At 50.6% G+C, this 22,604-nt stretch overlaps 1 protein-coding gene across 1 annotated transcript in view; it reads left to right on the forward strand.

Annotated features, from left to right (window-relative positions):
• The first annotated feature begins 1,047 nt into the window (after positions 1–1,047).
• MYL3 (myosin light chain 3) overlaps positions 1,048–22,604 on the forward strand; it is a 47,467-nt gene continuing 25,910 nt past the window's right edge. The window contains exon 1 of the mRNA XM_008170698.4: positions 1,048–1,349. Within this exon, the coding sequence (XP_008168920.1) occupies positions 1,218–1,349 (132 nt within the window). The 5' untranslated portion in view covers positions 1,048–1,217. The remainder of the gene's footprint in view (positions 1,350–22,604) is intronic.

A 22,604-nucleotide genomic window follows, 5' to 3' on the forward strand; every position in this document is an offset into this window, starting at 1 on the left:
GCATCATTTCTAGGGATGCTTGAAAAATGGTGACATTTTGAAAAAAGTCAGGCTGGCCTAGTCCCTACGTTGGTGGTGGTGAGGTTTTTTTTAATCAGAACAAAAGCTGACATTATCAAAGCTTCCCTGGGAAACTGGGCACACAGTTCCTATTGATTTTAATGGGAACTCATCGGTCGAGTCCCTAAGGCAGTTTCGGAAATCTCAGCCACTATGGTCAAACCCTTCTTTCTATAGAGACTTTTAGTATCGCACTAGCGTGTGAATGCTTGTGCGCATCGCTGCGTTCTGCTGGATAAACGATGCCGGCTACGTATCCAGCCACCTTGGCGCCTTTAATCTCCCTTGGGAGAGGCCTGTATGTAGGGTGCCAGGATTCTTAGGGTCTGTGCACGCTGCAGTTAAAAACCCGTGGCTGACCCGTGCCGGCTGCCTCGGGCTCAGGCCATGGGGCCGTTTAACTGCGGTGTAGATGTTCGGGCTTGGGCTGGAGTCCTGCCTCTAGGGCCTTGCAGGGTGGGAGGGTCCCAGAGTTCAGGCTGCAGCCCGAGCCCACCATCTACACCGCAGTTAAGCGGCCCAAGCCCAAGTCAGCTGGCCTACGGGTGTCTAACTGCAGTGTGGATGCACCCGTTTTGCCTTATCCTCTCTTAGGAATCAGAGCACTGACATCTAAAGTTGAGCCCGGTCTTGTCTCAGATGGGAACTGAGACTGACAATCAACTAAGTACAGTACAGCAAAGGCACAGAGCTCCGTCACTGCTGGAATTGCTGCTCACTCGGCAACAAGTGAGCTTTAAAGGTACCCGGCAGAGTCCGGTGGACACACAACAAAGAGATGGGAACCTGCAGTGTAATCCACTCCCCTGCTCCCCTACACGCCCCCCCCTGAAAAATTTGATCAAGCTCCAACCTCATGCCTAAAATCCCTAAACTCTCTTTCCATTTAAGTGCTAATTCATAACAATGCCATAACCAACCGCTCTAAAATAGCAGGGGAACTGTCTTGTCCTTTTATAGCAGTGCCCCTATTGTGGGCCCTGGCATGTGATGGGCTGGGTGAATGACACAATGTGTGACATTAAGGGACCGGCAGGGATAAAGACCTCCGCTGGAGGAGTGACTTGTGCTCTGCTTTATCTCTGAGCCGCCACCTCTACTCTGTCTCTCTCTCCCTCTCTTTCTTTCCCTCTTTGTAAAACAGTCGAACAAGCAACATGCCCCCCAAGAAGCCCGAGCCCAAGAAGCCCGAACCAAAGAAAGAGGAACCGAAGGCAGCACCTAAGCCAGCACCACCACCGGAGCCGGAGCCCCCCAAGGAAGTCCCGTTTGACCCAGCTAACATCCAAGTAGGTATCTTTTCGACCTAGTGCAGGAGGAGCGGTCAGAGCTGTTTGGAGCAGGGTTGTTGCCTTCTGGGCATTACGAGGTTAGGGCCGAGCCTATCTGATGTTACCCTTTGTCCCGCTGTGGGAGGTGGGCAGCAAAGGGGCTGTGCCCTAGGGTCAGCTCTGAGAGTCAAATCTGCAGATGAGCAACATAATCAAACTCCTAGGGCGTCTCTTTTCCCAAGAGAAAAGCCGAGGGCTGAACTCTATTTGACAAGGGTTCGCTTTGATCCCCTTCCCCGCAGCAGGCACGGTTAGAGGCAACTCCGTCCCCTTCCGCCTTTCCACCCGGGGATGGGAAATCTGACGCAATGGGGTTTGCCGGGCCAATAGAAAAGACTTGTTTGCCTTAAAGCAAGTGAGTAAATCCACCCACGGTTTCTAAGAGCAGCACGACACAGTGGCGTATAAAGCTTCAGTGTGCACGTATGCTAGGTATGCAGAGAGAAACCCGGGCGAAAGGCCATGCATACCGAGCATCCTGCTGCCTTAAGGGACTGCCCCAAAGGATAACCAAGTGCAAGGAGCCTAATTCCATTCTACCTTTCTTAGATCATCTCTGTTACACAGCTGATCCCGTTGATCCCTTGAGTATTTGGTTAAGGCATGTTCATATGCCTGTGCTGGTGTGTATTTCCTTTCCTGGGGGGAGGGATAGCTCAGTGGTTTGAGCATTGGCCTGCTAAACCCAGGGTTGTGAGTTCAATCCTTGAGGGGGCCACTTAGGGATCTGGGGCAAAATCAGTACTTGGTCCTGCTAGTGAAGGCAGGGGGCTGGACTCGATGACCTTTCAAGGTCCCTTCCAGTTCTAGGAGATAGGATATCTCCTATCTAGCACAGAGAGGGCCAGATGTTCAGCTGGTGTAAATCAGTATCGCTGCATTGACTTCAGTGGGGGCTGTTTACACCAGCCGAGGATCTGGCCCAGACTGAGAAAGAGAGCAAGAACGCAGCCACATGTCAATGTCAGAGATGAATTACTGGAGGGTTTGCCCCATCGAGTCATACAAAATGAACGAAAGAAAGAAAGATTTGAAGGCGGGGCAGCTACATTTACACTTCGCTCTTTCTGGGCCGGATTGAAATCCCGACGCCCCCTAGATGTCTTTAGGAATCACTTTCTCACACCCTTTGCGCGTTAATGGCTACGCAACAGACGGAGGCCATCAGGCAGGGCCAGGTCTGTCTGCCTTTTGCAAAGGGTTTGCTTTTGAGCTAGGAAATGAAGGACCCACCGTGGCCATTCCTACCGCGAACTCTGGTGGGAACGTGAGCCCGAGCCTCAGGTGGTATAAATCAGAATATTTCCACGGACTGATTTAAAACGATGCCAAGGTGCAACCGCTGCGGATCGGGCCCATTGCTTTCATAATGATACCACGTGTTGCTTGGGAAGTGTCCCAAGGACTGTCTGCATTTAGGACCAGCAGAAGATTTTAAGGCCACGGTGATAAAATGGGTAAGTCCGGGGGGGCAAAAAAACCTGGAGCAGGACAGCCTCTCAGCTGGTGTACGTTGGTGTCACTCCATTGAAGGAATGGAGTCAGATTCTCAGCGGGGGTACAAAGTCCATGGGGCCAGACCCTCAGCTGTTGCACATTGGCATAGTTTGACTGAGGTGAATGGAGCCATGCTGATTCACCCCACCTGAGGATCCGGCCCGGCTTCTCTAAAGAGGCATTGATTAACTATCAGATGTGTGTGGGGAGGGGGGAGAGAAGGAGGACAATACCTCCAGCAGCCTTTCCTCCTAGTTAAAAAGTCAAGGCATATAAAAGAGCCGGGGAACGCCAGAGGACATGACTGGGTCACTCTGCTGTCTATGTGGGGTGCTCGTTCAGCTCAGAGCAACTTGGCCCACAGGCGGAGCAGCAGAACATGGCGGGTGCTTTGCTCCCCGGAGAGATTGTCACCCCACATTCCAGCTGAGGGTTTCCGAGAAAGGAAGAGCTGGGCTGGGACCTCCTCTGGTTTCTTTCATATAGCAAGGGCCCCAGACATAAGTGTCTGCAACTGGCGGACCAGGAAGAGGAGACCTATAGCATCCTAGTAAGAGAGAGGACAAACAGGCATAAAAGGACTCTAATGATGGTGGTTATGAGTTTAGCCTAGGACTTTGGAGGGGTAGGTTCCAGTCCATGCTCTGCCACAGATTTCCTGTGGGACCTTGGACAAGTCATTTAGCCTCTCTGTCCCTCAGTTCCCCATCTCTACAATGGGGATAACAGCACCGGCCTACCTCGTGGTGCGTTCTGATCCTCAATACATTAAAGGCTACAAGGCGCTCAGTTCTACAGTAATGAGAGCCATATTAGTAGGCTAGAGAGATGGGCATAAGTACATTCGAAAAATATATATATTTGAAATTCCCCGACTTTTCATAACGTCTGAACATAGTTCCGTGCCACTAGTTTTCCAAATGGGCAGATTTTTCATTTTAAAATAAATGCGCTGCACCTTTTCTCCATCAGAATGATCTTTCATCCTCCCAGACCAGAATTTTCAAATACAACATTTTTTATAAAAGGGAAAAAGGCCATTTTCTTGTGGGAAAATGTAAAAACTTCCCAGTGGTGAGATCTATCGGTCTGTGGGATGGTCTCCATGGGAACCAACTGAAAACCATTACTTGGCATGTTTAGAACTAGACTGGCTAAACATCAGTAAATGCACAACAGGGAGCGTAGCTACTCTGATACTCGGGGCCTGAGATAAATGCTCTTTTCTATCTCTAGATTCTATCTTAATAAATAATGGACTAAAAGCCTGATCTTGCACTCCGGAAATGAATGGGACTTTTGCCATTGACTTTAATGGGTTCAGGATCAGGCCCTATATTCTTGTCTCTGTTACATTAGTGTAAAACTGGAGTAACTCCATTTAAGTCAATGGAGTGATTCAGGAGCTGTAGTGGTGGATGGGAGCGCAGGATTTGGTCTGACACTTTGGTACTGGAAAGGACATTAGATGGGATCAAAAGCAAATTGAAGTCAGTGGAAAGGTTTCTCTTTACTTCATGAGATCAGAACCAAATTGAACTTTCATACAAGGACATCATTTTTCTTTTGCGACATTGTCATGGATCCACAGGATTGGTGCTATGCCCCCAGCTTTGGAACAGTCTCTAGGAGAAACCCCTTCAGTATTCCAGACCCCCTATGGGTCCCACTCTGTCTCCTTGTTAGCCATGTGGCTTCACTGCTTCCTTAGACTGACTTATGGGCTTTCGGTGCTCCTGCTTCACACCATGAGCTCCATTCAGCAAGTCCAACTGAGACAGACTCCTGATGGAGAGTTGTACACTCTTCGGGGATTAATGCACCTCACCAAGCATTTGGAAGAGTCCTGGGGATTCTGAGTCCGAAGACCACGTGCAGTAGGTCATAGAAGATTAGGGTTGGAAGAGACCTCAGGAGGTCATCTAGCCCAATTCCCTGCTCAAAGCAGGACCAACACCCACTAGGTCTATGCAGGGAGCTAGAAGGGCTGGGCTAATGGTCACAATTCCAGAAGCTTGGTCAGATGTCTCCATTCAACACACCCATCGTAACAATATTCACGAACGTACGTGTCTTGGAGATGGGATGGGCGTGGTTTATTTTCACTGGGCGCCTACTGTCCTAGAACCTTGAAAACCCATCTCTCCTGCAGGGATTTCTTGCCTTGCAGGTCGCACCCCTTGGTATAACTTTGAGTTTCTGGTTAAAAAGCTCCCTTCCTCTTTTGGCAGGAAAGGAAGGATTTTAAGGCTCCGGGACTGCTGCAGCCATGAGGGAGTGAAGCAGATACTGCAGCGGGTGACAGGGAAGATGAGTTCCCTACCAATTCTCAGAGGCGTGGGTTCAGGTCACAGGCACGGAGAGCATTCGGAGAGCCCGTGCTGTGCCCTGGCAGGGTAGCGGAGGAGATGCAGACTCAGATGGATAAGAAGCGGGAGGGGAATAGGGGTTGTGTGCGCGTAGGGGACGCAAGAGGATTTCAACCTGTGAGGGTGGGTTTGTGTGCACATGTAAGCCAGAGAAAGGCTGTGTGTGTGTGTTTGTGTGCACGCATGAGAGAGATTTTGAATGCTGGCCACAGTTAGAATCCTAAATAGCCAGTGACAGGTGTGTGGGGCTGAGGAATGGGGCTTGTTGGAAAAGGGTAAATGTACTGATTGCACAAGAAAATGCAAAGGGGGCTTCTGTGGCCCGAAAAAAGCCACCGGTTGGAATTAAGGTTGGGATGTCCTGAAAGCTGGCAGATTGGCAGCCCTGGGGTCTGGAGCCCTGTCTCTATTGAGCAGAATGGGCAACAAAAGTGCTGGCTTCTTCCCCACTGTCCATTACCATGCCTTAACCCTGATCCACATGGTCCACCCTAGAGTGAGAGGAGAACTGAATTTTAGTCATTTATAGGACCAACATGGCTACAACTACACTGCATACATTCTCCAGCCACTGTTGTTCTTTGGCATCTCTGCTGAACCTGCCTTGGACGAGACCAATTAGGGCCCGTTGAGAAGGTTGCCTTTGGGACATTGTAACATGTCGCGCACTCACCGCCGCGGCGCCTCCTGCTGGTCAGTCCGGGAATTAGCTCTTCCAGCTCCGCAGCACTCTCCTGCCTCAGGCCCTGTGTCACTCCTGGACCCTGGTGCCCCTTACCCTTGGGGTTCTGCCTCTCAGCAGTGCCCCCTCACTTGGGGTATCCCCTCCCAGGGGACCCCTAATCCCCTATACCCACCTTGCCTCAGTGGCTACTGCCAGTCGTCATCTAGCCCCCGCTCACTGGGGCAAACTGCAGTCTGTCATGGCCACTCATCATTGGCAAGGGGGTTGGACCGGCTGCCTCTGCCTAATCCCGGCCTGCATCTCTGCAGCCCCAGTACCTCCTTAGGCCTTTAACAAGGCCTCAGCCCTTGCCCTTCCCCAGCACTGCTCTGCCCAAGGTATCCTGTGCTCCCAGGCAGCCGGGTCCTTCCCACTCCAAACTGGAGTGAGACTCACCCAACTCCTCCCTTAGCCTTTATATCAGGGCCAGCTGTGGCCTGACTGGGTGTGACCCCAGCTGTGACTGCCTCCCCAATCAGCCTTTTCCCCTAGGAGCCAGGTAACGGCCCCGCTACAGACATGAACCCACAAGAGATGGCCTGAGACCCACCAGCTCTGCTCATATCAGTCACTCAACAGCCATCAGCTGATAACCACTTTAAATCATTACCAAATGGTGGGCCAGGACCTCAGCAGAGAGTGAGGTTCCGAGGGTGATTGCTTAGCACATTCTGAGAATCAGGCCCCTTTCTGGCATCTCAAGACAGGCACCCAGGATTACTTGCGCGATCTTGCGCAATGGGACAACTCACGTGCTTGGAGTTGGGCACGCGCTTCAAAATTGGCTGAGCGAGGGCCATAATCATAAGAGTTTGTGGGCCAGAAGGGAAAGAAAGGATCTGTGTATTTCCTCACTGGGAAAAGCTGGAAAATAGGTCACATTTGTGTCACTTTTCCCACCATGTCAGAATAGGACACTGAAACAGTGCATGTGTTAGACACCCTCTCTGCTCCCCCAGTCCTATTGCACGGGCTATATGGTGCTCTGTGTAATGTCAGGAAGGGTGTAGCAACTACGCCCTTGGTCCTGCTTTGAGCAGAGGGTGGGACCTCCTGAGGTCCCTTCCAACCCTGATCTTCTATGATTCTATGAACTAAAATTCTGACTCTGAAGGGATTCACCCTGGATATCCCATGCAGCACACGTGGGCACTGGCACGGTCATCCTTGAAGAGGTAGAGAGTATGCTTCTGGCTGGGCAAAAGGTAGAGACGTGGTCTTACCCACCTTGGGGCACAGGGCATCTTTCAGGATGCCAGAAGACATGAATCTCATTGGGGTTCCGGCTTGATCTGGCTCGAGAAGGAGGTGGAAACTTTTTATAGTCTCCAGAGATTGGCTACAGTCTGGCCTTTCTTTCTCCCATTGCTTTTCATTCCTCCCCCTTTCCTCTCTCCTAGGTAATATATTTTTAATGATCACCCCCATTATTATTACTGGTGCATGGTGCTGTCCAGTGGATTTATACTTGAAGAGCAATTTTCCTTATAGCCTCCTCTGCTCACACACTTATAAGTTGCAGTGGTCACCTGTTAGACTGACATTTTATTTCCTCTGCCTGGAAGTGATGTTTTCCCGCTGAGCGTTTGAGCAAAAAGAAGTTTGAGTCGCAATCTTTGAGTCGCAGTCTTTGAGTCGCAATCTTTGCTGACGTTTTGGCCTGGGCCAAAGTTCACTGACGTTTTCCCGTTGATTTCAATGGGCCTTGGATCGGGCAGTGTTCTATCAGGGTCCAGCCGCCACCCTCGGCATATACCACAGCTGAGGCCTGCCTCCCTTCTGCTCTTGTCTTCTATAAATGGAAGGGTCTTTCTTCTTTCCCTCCCCCCCCCCCCCGTCCCCCGCTGTGTCTCCTTTCTGTAACAGGAGGCAGGAAAGTGTGATGTTGCACACAGCGTACACACCCAGGGAGGGGGCATCTCAGCAAGAGGAATCCAGATCTGGCCTGTCAACACAATCTCTGTTTCCTCTCACAAGCCTCCTCTGCGGCGAAGGGCTATTGTCTTCAATTACCTCCAGCCGGTTGTCCCTCAGCATTCAGGAGCCTGCAGCCAAGACTGGGTCTGTTTTATGTATGCAGTACAGCCCATGCCATGCTTAGAATACCCTATTAGTAATTTACTCTGGCGTTATGGATGGATCCCAGCAGCCGAGATAATTGAAACACTAGACAGTCACAGGACAGTTCTAAAGGCAGCTTTGCTCTTTTGTTCACCCCTTTATTTATCACAGCGCCTGTAACGCCAGAGGTACAGACTGTCCTCCATCAGGCTGGGCACTGGTGGGCTTTTAATTATCGGAGAAAGCACCTTTTCCCCCCCTCTCCCTTCTGAGCAGCTGGCTTGGGTTGACTTGAATCTGGCATATCTATCTATCCCCATTCCCCCCCTCTATCTATCTATCCATCTATCTATCCCCATACACCCCCTCTATCTATCTATCCCCATGCACCATATCTATCTAATCCCCATACACCCCCTCTATCTATCTAGCCCCATGCACCATATCTATCTAATCCCCATACACCCCCTCTATCTATCTATCCATCTATCTATCCCCATACACCCCCTCTATCTATCTATCCCCATGCACCATATCTATCTAATCCCCATACACCCCCTCTATCTATCTAGCCCCATGCACCATATCTATCTAATCCCCATACACCCCCTCTATCTATCTATCCATCTATCTATCCCCATACACCCCCTCTATCTATCTATCCATCTATCTATCCCCATACACCCCCTCTATCTATCTATCCCCATGCACCATATCTATCTAATCCCCATACACCCCCTCTCTCCCCATACACCCCCACCCCTCTCCATCAGCTATCTCTCCATCCCCATACACCCCCTCTATCTATCTAGCCCCATGCACCATATCTATCTAATCCCCATACACCCCCTCTATCTATCTATCCATCTATCTATCCCCATACACCCCCTCTATCTATCTATCCCCATGCACCATATCTATCTAATCCCCATACACCCCCTCTATCTATCTATCCATCTATCTATCCCCATACACCCCCTCTATCTATCTATCCATCTATCTATCCCCATACACCCCCTCTATCTATCTATCCCCATGCACCATATCTATCTAATCCCCATACACCCCCTCTATCTATCCCCATACACCCCCTCTCTCCCCATACACCCCCACCCCTCTCCATCAGCTATCTCTCCATCCCCATACACCCCCTCTATCTATCCCCATGCACCATATCTATCTAATCCCCATACACCCCCTCTATCTATCTATCCATCTATCTATCCCCATACACCCCCTCTATCTATCTATCCCCATGCACCATATCTATCTAATCCCCATACACCCCCTCTATCTATCCATCTATCTATCCCCATACACCCCCTCTATCTATCTATCCCCATGCACCATATCTATCTAATCCCCATACACCCCCTCTATCTATCCCCATACACCCCCCTCTCTCCCCATACACCCCCACCCCTCTCCATCAGCTATCTCTCCATCCCCATACACCCCCTCTATCTATCCCCATGCACCATATCTATCTAATCTCCATACACCCCCTCTATCTATCCCCATACACCCCCTCTCTCCCCATACACCCCCGCCTCTCTCCATCAGCTATCTCTCCATCCCCATACACCCCCTCTATCTATCCCCATGCACCATATCTATCTAATCCCCATACACCCCCTCTATCTATCTATTTATCTATCTATCCCTAAGCATACCTGTCCATCCATCTATCCCCATACATACATGTCCATCTATCCACCTAATTCTCTATCATCTCCATAGGTACCCATTTCTCTCTCTCTCATACTTATATGATTCTCATCATCATCGTTTCTGGCTTGAATTTTAGCTCTGTAATGAAACTCAGAGGTGGGTGAGTTTAACCTGCTTTCAGAGTCTCACCTGGCATCTCAGTTTGATATAAAAGTTTTGCACAGCTCTAAGTATTAGCATTATAGCTGCCCCCTGTTTGTAAATCTTTTTTTCGGGTTTTGCTTTAAAGTCGCTGTCCGAGCTCAGTCAGGATGTGCTGAGATTGCTACCACTGCATTGCCGAGGTGGTGTCAGCCAGGTGAGGCCGGTGGCTTTTAAGGTTCTAGTCACAACAGGAATGTTCGGTAAAGCAGGAGTGCAGGGATAGAGCTGTGTCCGGATCAGGACACTGATGTCATTAATCTAATGATAACTCATGTCTAATAATGCTCAGAATCTGCTCCTGCAAAGGACCTGGCGTGCATCTACAGCCCCATCCAGCTCTTATTGAAGTCAATGGGAAGCCAATTAGCTTCAGAGAAGCTATACTATCTGGGGGAGGGATAGCTCAGTTGGGGGGAGGGATAGCTCAGTGGTTTGAGTATTGGCCTGCTAAACCCAAGATTGTGAGTTCAATCCTTGAGGGGACCATTTGGGGATTTAGTGAGGGATTGGTCCTGCTTTGAGCAGGGGGTTGGACTAGATGACCTCCTGAGGTCCCTTCCAACCCTGATATTCTATGATCTGAAATCCAGTCTACTGATTTCAGTGGCGCTACATCGGTTTACACTAGCTGAGGAGATGGCCTTTATCTTCAATGGAGCTACCCTGATTTACACTAGCTGAGAATGCAGCCTGTTAGCTCTGGTCATCCATGTACTCGGGCCTTGGGGGATGGAGTAGAATGCCTTCCTGACCCTCACAGGCCAGTCGATGGTGCTTTGAAGGATGAGGGTTATTTAGTATTATCTTTGCTACCGTAGTCTGCAGAGTGGCAAATGTTATTGATACCAGTCAGAAGATTGGGGAGTAGCACTGTGCTTCAGCTAGTATACCTTGACACTGGAGCTACCCGGGTGTACACCAACAACGTATCTTCTTTGCTCTCTAGCTGCATATTTATCTAACCTCATCACTGTAGTATCTGAGCACCTCACAGTCATTACAAGTGCAGGGAAGTTTTACTCCCAGTTCGCAGATAAGGCATGGAGGAGCAGAGGAGCTTAAGCATCTTACCTCAGATCACATGGGCAATTTTTACCTGACTTGTCAATTTTACCAAGGTCTCCTGATTCCCAGTCCGGTGCCCTATCCACTAGCCCTCCCGCACCCTGGCCCTCCCCTGTCGATTCTTTTTAACACCCAACCACGGTGCGTCTTGATGAGCGGAGAGTTATTAAAAGCGCACTCTGGAGACCGAGCAACTCTGTAATAAGATCTGCATTTCTCACATAGCTGCTAAACCTCAATAAATGTGGTTTTAATTGCTATTTGTTTAATGTGCAATAACTGTTCTATTAAATTTAAGTTAAACGCCCAACTAAGTGCATGCAGGATGCTGGAGCCCAAGTGCTAAACTTTCCCCAAGTGACTCAAAAGCCAACCTGTAGGCATGGAGTCTTTATTTCACCCATAAACCAGTAAAACCTAAAGGGACTGAAAGGTGACTCGGAGAGTACCCTATACCAGTCCCTTTCTTGGCACAACTTACTGACCCCGAGCCTAGGATCCACCCACTCCCTGTCTACCATTGGCTGCTATCTCCCTCCAAGCTGTGGCAATACAGGTAGATATACATGGGCTTAAAGGGGCTTCTTTCTTATGCCCTTTGATTTCCCGGCGGGTCCCATGTGAGGAGAGATTGAAGAGCCTGGGACTTTTCAGCTTGGAAAAGAGAAGACTAAGGGGGGATATGACAGCAGTATATAAAATCATGAGTGGTGTGGAGAAAGTGAATAAGGCAAAGTTATTTACTTGTTCCCATAATATAAGAACTAGGGGCCACCAAATGAAATTAATGGGCAGCAGGTTTAAAACAAATAAAAGGACGTTCTTCTTCACCCAGCGCACAGTCAACCTGTGGAACGCCTTGCCTGAGGCGGCTGTGAAGGCTAGGACTATAACAGGGTTTGAAAGAGAACTAGATAAATTCATGGAGGTTAAGTCCATTAATGGCTATTAGCCAAGATGGGTAAGGAATGGTGTCCCTAGCCTCTGTTTGTCAGAGGGTGGAGATGGATGGCAGGAGAGAGATCACTTTGGTTCACAACTGAGCCCTCAGTAAGAGACAGCCCCTGAGCCCAAGAGTTTACAATCTAAGTAGACCAGCCAAACAATGGAGATATTCATATATGGAGAAAGGCTGGTCTGTCGGTTGGAACAGTAGACCAAGATGTGAGTTCAAGTCCTAACTCTGCCACAGACTTTCTGTATGACCTTGGACAAGTCACTTAGCCTCTCTCTGCTTCAGTTCCCCATGTGTAAAATGGGGATAGTACCAACGCTGGCTTTTCATCTGTAGACCTCAAAGCTCCCAGTAGCATTACCCTGTTTTATGGATGGGGAAACTGAGTCACGGGGGGACGGGACAGGACTCGCCTAAAATCATCCAGCAGCAGGACCCAGATCTCTGGTATCCCAGGTCAGTGGTCACTGCCTCCTCCTATAGTTAGCACTATGTCATAGTCATCCAGTTTAAATCCGGACGGGCCCACCAGACCATCTAGTCTGACGCCCACCCCCTGGCTCCTCCACACAAAACCCAGCAATGGAAATGAAACCCACAGGAGACTAGATTATTATGTGCCACAGGCAAAGAACAGGAGGGGCCGAGCTGTGCCAATGCACGGGACCCCTGCAATGGCAGGGAAATGAACACTCGAAGGAGCGCTAGAGAGGTATTAATCCTATCCGACAAGCGGGGACTGGAGGCTGAGAAAAGTCAAGAGACATGCCCAAGGTCATGCTACAAGTCTGGGCTAGAGCCAGGAAGCACACTCGGCAATCCTCTCTTTTTTTTATGCTGGCAAGTTTCAAGGCTTGGAAAAAAAACCTGGGAAAGGAAAGAGAAGCGATATGGCCAGAGGGACAATGCAACCACAAGCCCGGAGCGCGCTAGAATTATTCCTGAGCAAAATCCCTTTCGGAGTGTAATTTCATCTCGCGCTGGAGGCAGACATCTTATAAGGCATTGTTCCCTGCTCTCTCTGTCCGGCCTGTACTCTGAATCACAAGGAGCGGGCGTCAGAGGAACTAAATTTAAACTGCAAGTGTTAAGTTATGCCAAGGGTATGCGGTCATCCAGGAGCCAAGTTCTCCTGGCTGAGATGGCTGCTTCCTAGAATCATGTACCAAATCGTCACGTACAGGGAGCTGGGGGTTATCATTGCTAATAATAGTGCCCGAGGAAGATTCAGATGCATTCACTCATGGCATCTCTCTGCACTCAGGACCAGATCCTCGGCTGGTGAAAATCGGCATAGAGCTCTTGAATTCACAAAATCTGACCATATCCAGGAGCTACTGACTTCAAAGGAGCTACACCCATCTGCAGGTTTGGCCCATTAGCTTTAGTGAAGCTAGGCTGATTTGCACCAGCTGAGAACCCAGCCTATTGAATCTAATGAATCTACACTGATTTGCACCAGTGGAGTATATGGTCCATTGATGTCAATGGAGCTGGGGTGATTTGCACCAGCGGAGGATATGGCCCTTTATGTCTCCCACCCCTTGGTTGCAGTTTGGGCAGGGTGTTAATGGCACATGAATACAGAGCTGGGGGGAGGTGATGGCATGACCTCCTTGGAGAGAGAAGGCCTCTCTCCAGCCCTAAAACAGGTGCAGCAGGGGCGAGCTTTCCCCCCACATCACCCCACTCATGTGCAGGGAGGGATCGCGCCGAGACGTTATGATGGCGTTAAGTCCTTGATCTCTCCCCTGAGGCAGCCAGCCGAGCCTGCAAGCACTGATGTGCGTGAGCACGTCTGGATAGTCATATAATAATGCCGCCATCAATCAGACTGTAATGGTGCGGGACTCACCCCTGCAGCGCCTCCTGCTGGTGTCTTGGGAATTAGCTCGTTTCCAGCCTTGGAGCGCCCTCTGCAGGCCAGTGTCCCACTGCCGCTAGGCCCACACGTCCCTCCCTGGACTGCGGTGCCCTGTTTGCTGGGGTGCTGCCCCCTGGCAGTAACCCCTCACTCTCAGGGTCTCCCCTCCCCAGGGACCCCCCACCCTCCTATCCCCACCTTGCCTCAGTCATAGGCTACTGCCAGTCACCATCTAGCCCCCGCTCCCTGGGGCAGACTGCAGTATAAGCCACTCATCACAGGCAAGGTGGGGTTTGGACCTGCTGCCTCTGCCTAGCCTTGGGCTGTCCCCAGCAACCCCAGTACCTGTTTGGCCTTCTACTAGGCCGCAGCCTGGGGGGTTTCCAGGTCTGAGCTCCCCAGCTCCCTTAGCCTTCCCCCAGCCCTGCTCCACTCCAGGTACCTTCTCTAACTCCCTGCAGCCAGGCCTGTCTCCTTCTACAGCTAGCACATATTTTGGGGCTTGGATCTGTCTGGATTTGGACACTTCCTCGCCCTGAGTTTCATTTTGAATGACAGGTTTGAGCCCAAACTGAAAGAAAAATACAGGCAAAAATGGCAGAATATTCACTTGGTTTAGGGTCCAAACTTGGCAAGAGAGTGGATTTCCCAAGATTTTGACCCACAATCCATTCATCTGAATGATTTGCAACCTTTGAGGTAGAAAAGGGACAGACTCAGCTGTGCTAGGGTTACCATACGTCCGGATTTCCCCGGACATGTCCTCCTTTTGTGTGCTAAAAATAGCGTCCGGGGGGAATTTGTAAAGCACTCACAATGTCCGGGATTAGCAGAGAGTGGCTGGGAGGGCTGCAGGGAAGTCCCGGGCTGGACTCAGGAGCAGCTGTAGAGGAGCCGGATCCGCCCTGCATTCTGAGCCAGCAGCTCCCTTGCAGCCCAGTCCAGCAACACTGTGCAGGGCCAGACCGGGTTTTGTTGTGCAGGGCCAGACCGGGTTTTGTTGTGCAGGGGAGCTCAGCCACGTGTCCGGCTCGGCTGCACAGAGCCCAACACTCTGTTCTGAGCAGCAGGGTAAGGAGGTCAGGGGGCAGGAAGGTTCTGGAGGTGGAGGTCAAGAAACGGGGGGGGCTTTTTGGGGGGAGTGGAGAAAGTTTTGGGCAGTCAGGGTACAGGTAGGGGGTAGGGTCCTGGGGGGCAGTTGGGGGGGGTCTTAGGAGGGGGCAGTTAGGGGACAAGGAGCGGGGGGGGGTAGGGGGCTGGGAGTTCTGGGGGGGAGCTGTCAGGGGGCAGGAGTGGAGAGAGGGATCGGAGCAGTCAGGGGACAGGGAGCAGAGGGGTTTAGATGGGTTGGGAGTTCTGGGGGGGAGCTGTCAGGGGGCAGGAGTGGAGAGAGGGATCGGAGCAGTCAGGGGACAGGGAGCAGAGGGGTTTAGATGGGTTGGGAGTTCTGGGGGGGGCTGTCAGGGGGCAGGAGTGCGGAGAGGGATCGGAGCAGTCAGGGGACAGGGAGCAGAGGGGTTTAGATGGGTTGGGAGTTCTGGGGGGGGGCTGTCAGTGGGTGGGGAGTGGTTGGATGGGGCGTGGGAGTCCCAGGGGTCTGTCTGGGGGTGGGGGTGTGGATAAAGGTTGGGGCAGTCAGGGGACAAGAGGCAGGGAGGCTTAGATAGTCCTGGGGGGCAGTTAGGGGCAGGGGTCCCAGGAGGGGGTAGTCAGGGGACAAGGAACGGGGGGAGGGTTGGGAGGTCAGGGGGGGGCGGGAAGTGGGAGGGGCAGGGGCGGGGCTAGGGCGGGGCTCCTCCCGTCCTCTTTTTTGCTCGCTGAAATATGGTAACCCTAAGCTGTGCGAATGCAATGGGTATTCTTTATGGAGGCTGCTGGACCCAGACAAACTGTGTAGTTCTCTCTGGCTTCTAACTCGCAGATTCACTAAACAACCTGGACCAGTCATGGTCCACACCTCATTAACACTGCCAAAGTTTGAACACACCCATCTGGCTCCAAACTTCAAGCCTGGATGGCTCTAATGGGCTGAACCAAATACCTGGATCCAAGCACTAGGGTGACCAGATATCAAGTGTGAAAAATCAGGACAAAGGGTGGGGGGTAATAGGCACCCATGTAAGAAAAAGCCCCAAATATCGGGACTGTCCCTATAAAATTGGGACATCTGGTCACCCTACCAAGCACCCCTGAGCTGTGGAAACGTTTGGATCTGGGTTCAGCACTGCAGCTGGGACGTGGGTCAAGTTAGCCCTAAAAATGTGTGAGGGAGGAGAATTTTAATCCTCCTTCCTTTTGATAATTTGAAATTTTGTTGAAAAAATTGCATCAAATTTTTAACATTTCCAACAATACTGACCAGAAAACTTCATCTGAGCTTCCCATTTTTTTTTTTTTTAGCAAACTCCTCGATCCAGGCTAAGTGTCTGGAACAGTTGGGATTGCAAAGAAAGCTCAGAACACGATGTTTGTCAGCTTGCAATGAAGCGTGTCCTCTGTAGGACAATAATAAATTACAATAATGGGTCCAATTGTGCCCCGGGGGCAGATCCATCAAGGTGATGATTTGCTCAGGGGATCAGTTTGGCCCATTAAAGACCATGGCTGAATTCCAGGATGATTATTTCGGGAGAGGCATGTCGGTTGACTGCCAACTCTGAAACAAAACCAGAGTTCTCTCTAGTGCCAATTCTTTATCGCAGCGATTCTTTGGAAAAGCCAGAGTGACCCTAATTATTTAGGGACGCGGTTACACAGCACAGCAGGCAGTGTGACATTTCTAGCTGGGTAGATATGATTTACACGGCTGGAATTTTAATACTGTCAAGTGCAAAGGCACGGATTCAACCTACAAGGAGCCTGGGTCCTCAAGGGCATGTTGCACCATTCCAGTGTAGGTTGCACTGTTGGGACATTTGTGTCACGATATCAGGAGGCCTTCTTTGCAGCATCAGGAAGTCAGACTGGTGGGGCCATGATGGCGGTGGGGAGGCATCTATGTATCCAGGCAAGCATTGTATGCCCTGCATGGCCAACTGGCTGGCTGTTGTCCAACTGGTGGCCTGCTGGCCAGATCTGGCCCACAGCACAATTCCGTTTGGCCCCCACGGAGGACGCCATTTTGTAGAACAAACCTTGGCACAGCATGACCTCACACACCATATGCGCACGGTCAGGGTGGCCACTCACACATTCCTGGAATAGCAGACATTCTGGTACTTTCAGGAATGGTATGAACCTGCCCCCGCTAGTATGACCTCGCCTCCCTCAGCGTGATTGCATACGCATGGTGCATGTGAGGTCATGCCTCCTGAGGGATGTCATTTTGAAGAGCTCACTGCGTCGCCCCCACCGGCATGACCTCGCATGTATGGTGTGCCTGAGGTCACGCAGGCAGGGGCAGAGTGGCGCACTCTCCATTATGGCGTCCCCTGTCCCATACGGGACAAACCCACATCCGGTTTTGTCTCAATACCAGACGGGCAGCGGCGGCTCCAGGCACCAGCGCTCCAAGCACGTGCCTGGGGCGGCAAGCCACGGGGGTGCCCTGCCGGTCCCTGCGAGAGTGACAGTCAGGTAGCCTTTGGCAGCTTGCCTGAGGGAGGTCCGTCGGTCCTGCGGATTCGGTGGCAATTCGGCGGCAGGTACGCCGAAGCCACAGGACCGGGGACCTCCCGCAGGCAAGCCGCCGAAGGCAGCCTGCCTGCCATGCTTGGGGTGGCAAAAAAGCTAGAGCCGCCCCTGCAGACGAGGGACAAAACACCCCAAAAGAGGTGTCTAGTTTGTAACTGGACGAATGATCTCTGTCCACGCCACATGGAGGACTCCATTTTGGACCACCTACGGCGTGCGAGTGAGTTGTTACATGCCTAACTAAAACTGTTACGGCCTGCCGGTTATAATCATAATGACAGCGCTGTGGGATTTTCACCAGTGTCATGGGGTCACGAGTAGGTTAGACAAATATCTGTCAGGGATGGTCTAGATAATACTTAGTCCTGCCCTGAGTGCAAGGGACTGGACTAGGTGACTTCTCAAGATCGCTTCCAGTCCTTTGATTTTATGATTGTGACATATATTGCAAGCACAGTCAGTATCTTTGGGGACCATGTTGTATTTGACATTGAAAGTATGAAAATCTCAAAAAGCCATTATATTGAGATGGACCAGGCAGTATGAGTCTTTGACTATTAGCGGTAAATATGCCCAGTGGCCTGTGATGGGATGTTAGATGGGGTGGGATCTGAGTTACTACAGAGAATTCTTTCCTGGGTGTCTGGCTGGTGAGTCTTGCCCACATGCTCAGGGTTTAGCTGATCGCCATATTTGGGGTCGGGAAGGAATTTTCCTCCAGGGCAGATTGGCAAAGGCCTGGGGGTTTTTCACCTTCCTCTGCAGCGTGTGGCACGGGTCACTTGCTGGAGGATTCTCTGCACCATGAGGTCTTTAAACCACGATTTGAGGACTTCAGTAACTCAGACATAGGATAGGGGTTTGTTACAGGAGTGGGTGGGTGAGATTCTGTGGCCTGCGTTGTGCAGGAGGTCAGACTAGATGATCATAATGGTCCCTTCTGACCTTAAAGTCTGTGATTCTGTGATGAGTTGTATAACATTCATAGACTTTTTGTATCAATACAGGTGATGTGTATTTGTGGGTTCCTGGAATCACTAGGGGGCAATTAATTGCAAAGTCTCAAGCCTGTCTACACAGCTTGACTCGCAGGGCAGGGCAAGGGACTGGTTTCATCTCATTTCCAGAGACCAAGAGACAAAGAGAAGGCTTTGGGTATAAAAGGTTGAGTTTAAACAGACCCAGGAGCTTCATTTTGATTCAGAGAAGGGCCAGGCCCTTCTGTCCAAGGGGAAGCCCCAACTCTTGCTGAAGAGTTGGAAGGGACATTGGCCTACTGCAAAAGATGAGCAATTTTCCTGATACAGTTAGTGAGCATTTAAACCTTTTTATTGTTTTATATGGGACTGGAGCTGTGGAAAAACAACATGGCTGTGTCTGAGAGGACTGTCTTTAGGGGTGAGAAGATATTTTGGACTCTATAGCCCAGTCAGTCCTGGACCTCTTCTATGTGACTCAATGGAAATTCTGAGTCAGCCAGAATTCACTCTTGGGGTATGTCTACACAGCAAAGGAAAAACTCTGGCTGACCTGCACTAGATGACTCCAGCTTGGGCTGTTTCATTGCTGTGTAGACATCTGGGCTCTGGGACCCATCCACCCGGTAGAGTCCTAGAGCGGGATCTCGAGCCCTGAGCCCACACGTCTACACAGCAATGAAACAGCCCCGCGAGCCTGAGTCGGCTGGCACAGGCCAGCCATGGGTGTCTGGTTGCTGTGTAGACCATACCCTTGGAGTCCCAGCTACAGGGTAAACCCTGCAACACACCAACTACCCAGCCCAGCTCTTTATGGTCCTCTCCTTTAAGCAGCCAGCACACACAACATTTGACTTCTCCTGCCATTTATCCAAGGGTGGTTTTAATTTTTCATATTACTTTGCTGGTTGAGAACATCTGAATAAACATCTGCTGCAAGGCTTGTGGTGTGGGGGGTGGGGGGGAACAGGAGGTGAGCCAGCCTTCAATAAGTGGTCAGAGAATCCAGGCTTATGTTGCTGAAGGGGAAGAGTCAGGCTAAAATGTTTTACATTTCTGGTGCCGAACGTTGCCAGAAACTGTCTCCGTTTCTCCAAAGCGGCTCTCATTCTCCTGCTGATGCCTCAGAATTCCCCATGCTATGGAAAAGGAACATGTTCTCAATCACAGAAAGAGGCTATCACTTTACAGACTGAAGCCTCCCTGCCAACTTGGCTTAGCATTTAAAAGAACAAAGAGCGACCCCAGGCCCTCAAAAACTCTCTTCTGAAAAAGTACGCTAGCAAGGAGGAGGCTGGAGATGGCCGTCCCCTGTCAAGGTGGGTTGCTGTTTGTCAGTCACCCGAAGACCTCAGGGTGGATTGGCCACAGGCCGGGACCAAAGTACCAATAGTAAAGGAGAGACTAAAGTGTGAACATGGGGTCCGTGTTCCTCTTTGGTTGGTGGCCCTGGAGAAGTGGTGATTGAGCGCTGGAAACTCATGTTCCCCGTGGGCTGCTAGGTTTAGCCCTTAACACCCTGAGAGTTTGTGGATTTCTCTTCTAGCGGCTGCAAGCTAGAGATTAGAGCTGGTTGGGAATTTTTCACAGAAACGCTTATTCCATTGGAGAGTGTCAATTTGTCAAAACTGCAATTTTTTGCGAAAATGTATCAGTGCCAACAGAAATGTCAGGAAGGTTCCTCAGGTCCAGGGTAGAATCTCTGGCCTGCCCCGTTATAGCCAATAGCCCAGAACCCGGGTTCCCACAGCTCAGCTGAAGGCCCTAACCTAACCCAAGTTCAAGACTTTGCTCTGAATCAGGGAGCGCATGGGCTAGTGGCTCTCACAGGGTGGGGCTCTCATTGTGGTTTCATGAAAATTTTCACTAGGGCTAGGCTCATTCCGATGTGGAAACAAAAACAAATATGGCCATGTTGACATTTTTCAGAAGACGGAATTCTTGTTTCCCCTATGAGAGATGGGCCCGCAACGAAACCCTGCCCCTGAGCAGACCTGCAGCTACGTGTTGTAGCTTGGGCCCTTCTCTAAGCAAGGCCAGTCAACCAGCCAGACCCTTGTCCCAGCCGCAGCACTGTTCTCCTCCCTCTCCCTAGCCTTCGCCACAGCCTCCCGCAGCTTCTCACACAGGAAGCAGAGAGCCTTATGCTTCCTCCTCACCTGAGAGCACTGGTCCCTGCATGGAGCAAGGACGAGACCCCTGCCAGAACTTCAGCGAGCCACTGCTCCCCATGCAGCCAGCCTCCCCCATCTAGCTTCTCAACAGGCTTTGAGGGAGGAGAAGGGTCAGAGAGTGCAGGTTGGAAGGGAGAGGTTCCTGGCATGAATCATCATAGAATCGTAGAATCATAGACTATCAGGGTTGGAAGGGACCTCAGGAGGTCATCTAGTCCAACCCCCTGCTCAAAGCAGGACCAATCCCCAACTAAATCATCCCAGCCAGGGCTTTGTCAAGCCTGACATTAAAAACCTCTAAGGAAGGAGATTCCTCCACCTTCCTAGGCAGAGCCTGTCCGGATCTTTGCAGGCTAAAGCCCTGATCTGGCCCTACCTCCCTTCTTCCCAGCACAGTGCCCCTGAGTGGTTGCCCCAAACACAGGAAATTTGGCCCAGATCCTCAAAGGTATTTAAGCTCCTAACTGCCAAAGGCTTTTGAGGATCTGGGCCTTAATCTGCACTGGGGCCATGAGTATAAGTGGTGGAATAACAAGACAGACAACGGTGATACGTCACCTACCATGTAATGTGGACAGAGAGACTCAGGAAACCCAGTTAATGAGGACAGATCTCAGATGACCTGCTTACGTCTGAGGAGAGGAAGAGTAGGCGAAGATTACAGTGCAGGGCTAGGAGACCAGAGTTTTGTTCCTAGCTCTGTCAGGGCCTGAGGCAAGTCACTCCACCTGGGCTGCTGTGAGTCACAGAAGCTGCGCGGGGATCCCTGTGGAGTTTCTGTGCTCCACAATGACTACAGAAGATGTGACTAGCGATAATCGGGAAGGGCACTTAATCCAAACAACAGGCCATTCCTGGGCCACCCCAGTCAAGCCACTCCCATGATATCTTGCTCCAGCCAAGCCCTATTCTTTTAGCAAGCTCGGGAACTCCTGGGACCCAGAACGGGTTCCCATTTGCCTTCCAGGGGAAGAGGGGATCGGGAGGATTCAATGGGTGGGAAAGAGGTAGGAGGGCGTGGGGACTTGGAGGAGAAAGGGTTAGTGGGTGGGTTGACCAGCAAGGGGGCGATTCAGAGCAGAACATTTATGAGAGGGTTTGTAGTAGGTTCAGGAGGTGGAAGGGAGCATTGAGGCAGATGTGGGTTGGTAAGAAGGTTAAAGAGGTCACTGCACAGACAATAATACTCATCCTTAGTATTAAGAGCAGCCTGAGTATTTATCTAATTTATCCATCCATCCATCCATCCATCCATCCATCCCCATACACACCCCTATATCTACCCCATACACACACTTTCTATCTATCTATCTATCTATCTATCTTACTCCCCTGCCTACACACATTTCTCTCTCTCCATCCTCTCTTGTATGGATTATGCGATGGAGAACCTCAGGTATTCACAGATCAGAAAGCATTTCAAGAAGCAGATGGTATCAGAGCTCATGGACTACTGAACCAGGGAGCATGACCTGACACTAATAAAGGCATGGGCCTTAGCACTGCAGGCTTTTGCATGCCATGGAATAGCTCTGTGCACAAACCGATGGGTTTGTGGGCTTTGCTGCCCAGCACAATGTGTGTTAATAGCTTTAAATAGTGGAAAAAATCTTGCAGGGCACAAATGCCACCTCATCACCGTGATACAGACCTTGATGGGTTTCCGGGCCTCTTCCCAACCTCAACATTTCTAATCCCTAAATTGGACTCCTGTGAAAAAGTCTCTTCCTCTTTCCAACCCAGCCCCTGCCCCGGTTAGTTAAGAACCTCATTATTAACATTAGAATTCCTTAGCCTGCCGTAGACGAGAAATGCATTGGTTCCATTTTGGGGACTCCTTGTTTGCGTTGTTTAAATGCTTTCCCTGTGATACCCTAATAAATGCCAGTTTAGCACTGGCACGGTTTTATTAGTAGGACTTATTTCCTAGTAACCTTCTGCTTGACTGAGATAGAGGTGTAAAAAACATCTTCCTGACACTGAGCTCTTTTAGGCTGTGGAATAAGCTCCCATGGGGAG

Source organism: Chrysemys picta, chromosome 2 (genome assembly GCF_011386835.1).
Source record: "Chrysemys picta bellii isolate R12L10 chromosome 2, ASM1138683v2, whole genome shotgun sequence".
Taxonomy (NCBI): domain Eukaryota; kingdom Metazoa; phylum Chordata; order Testudines; family Emydidae; genus Chrysemys; species Chrysemys picta.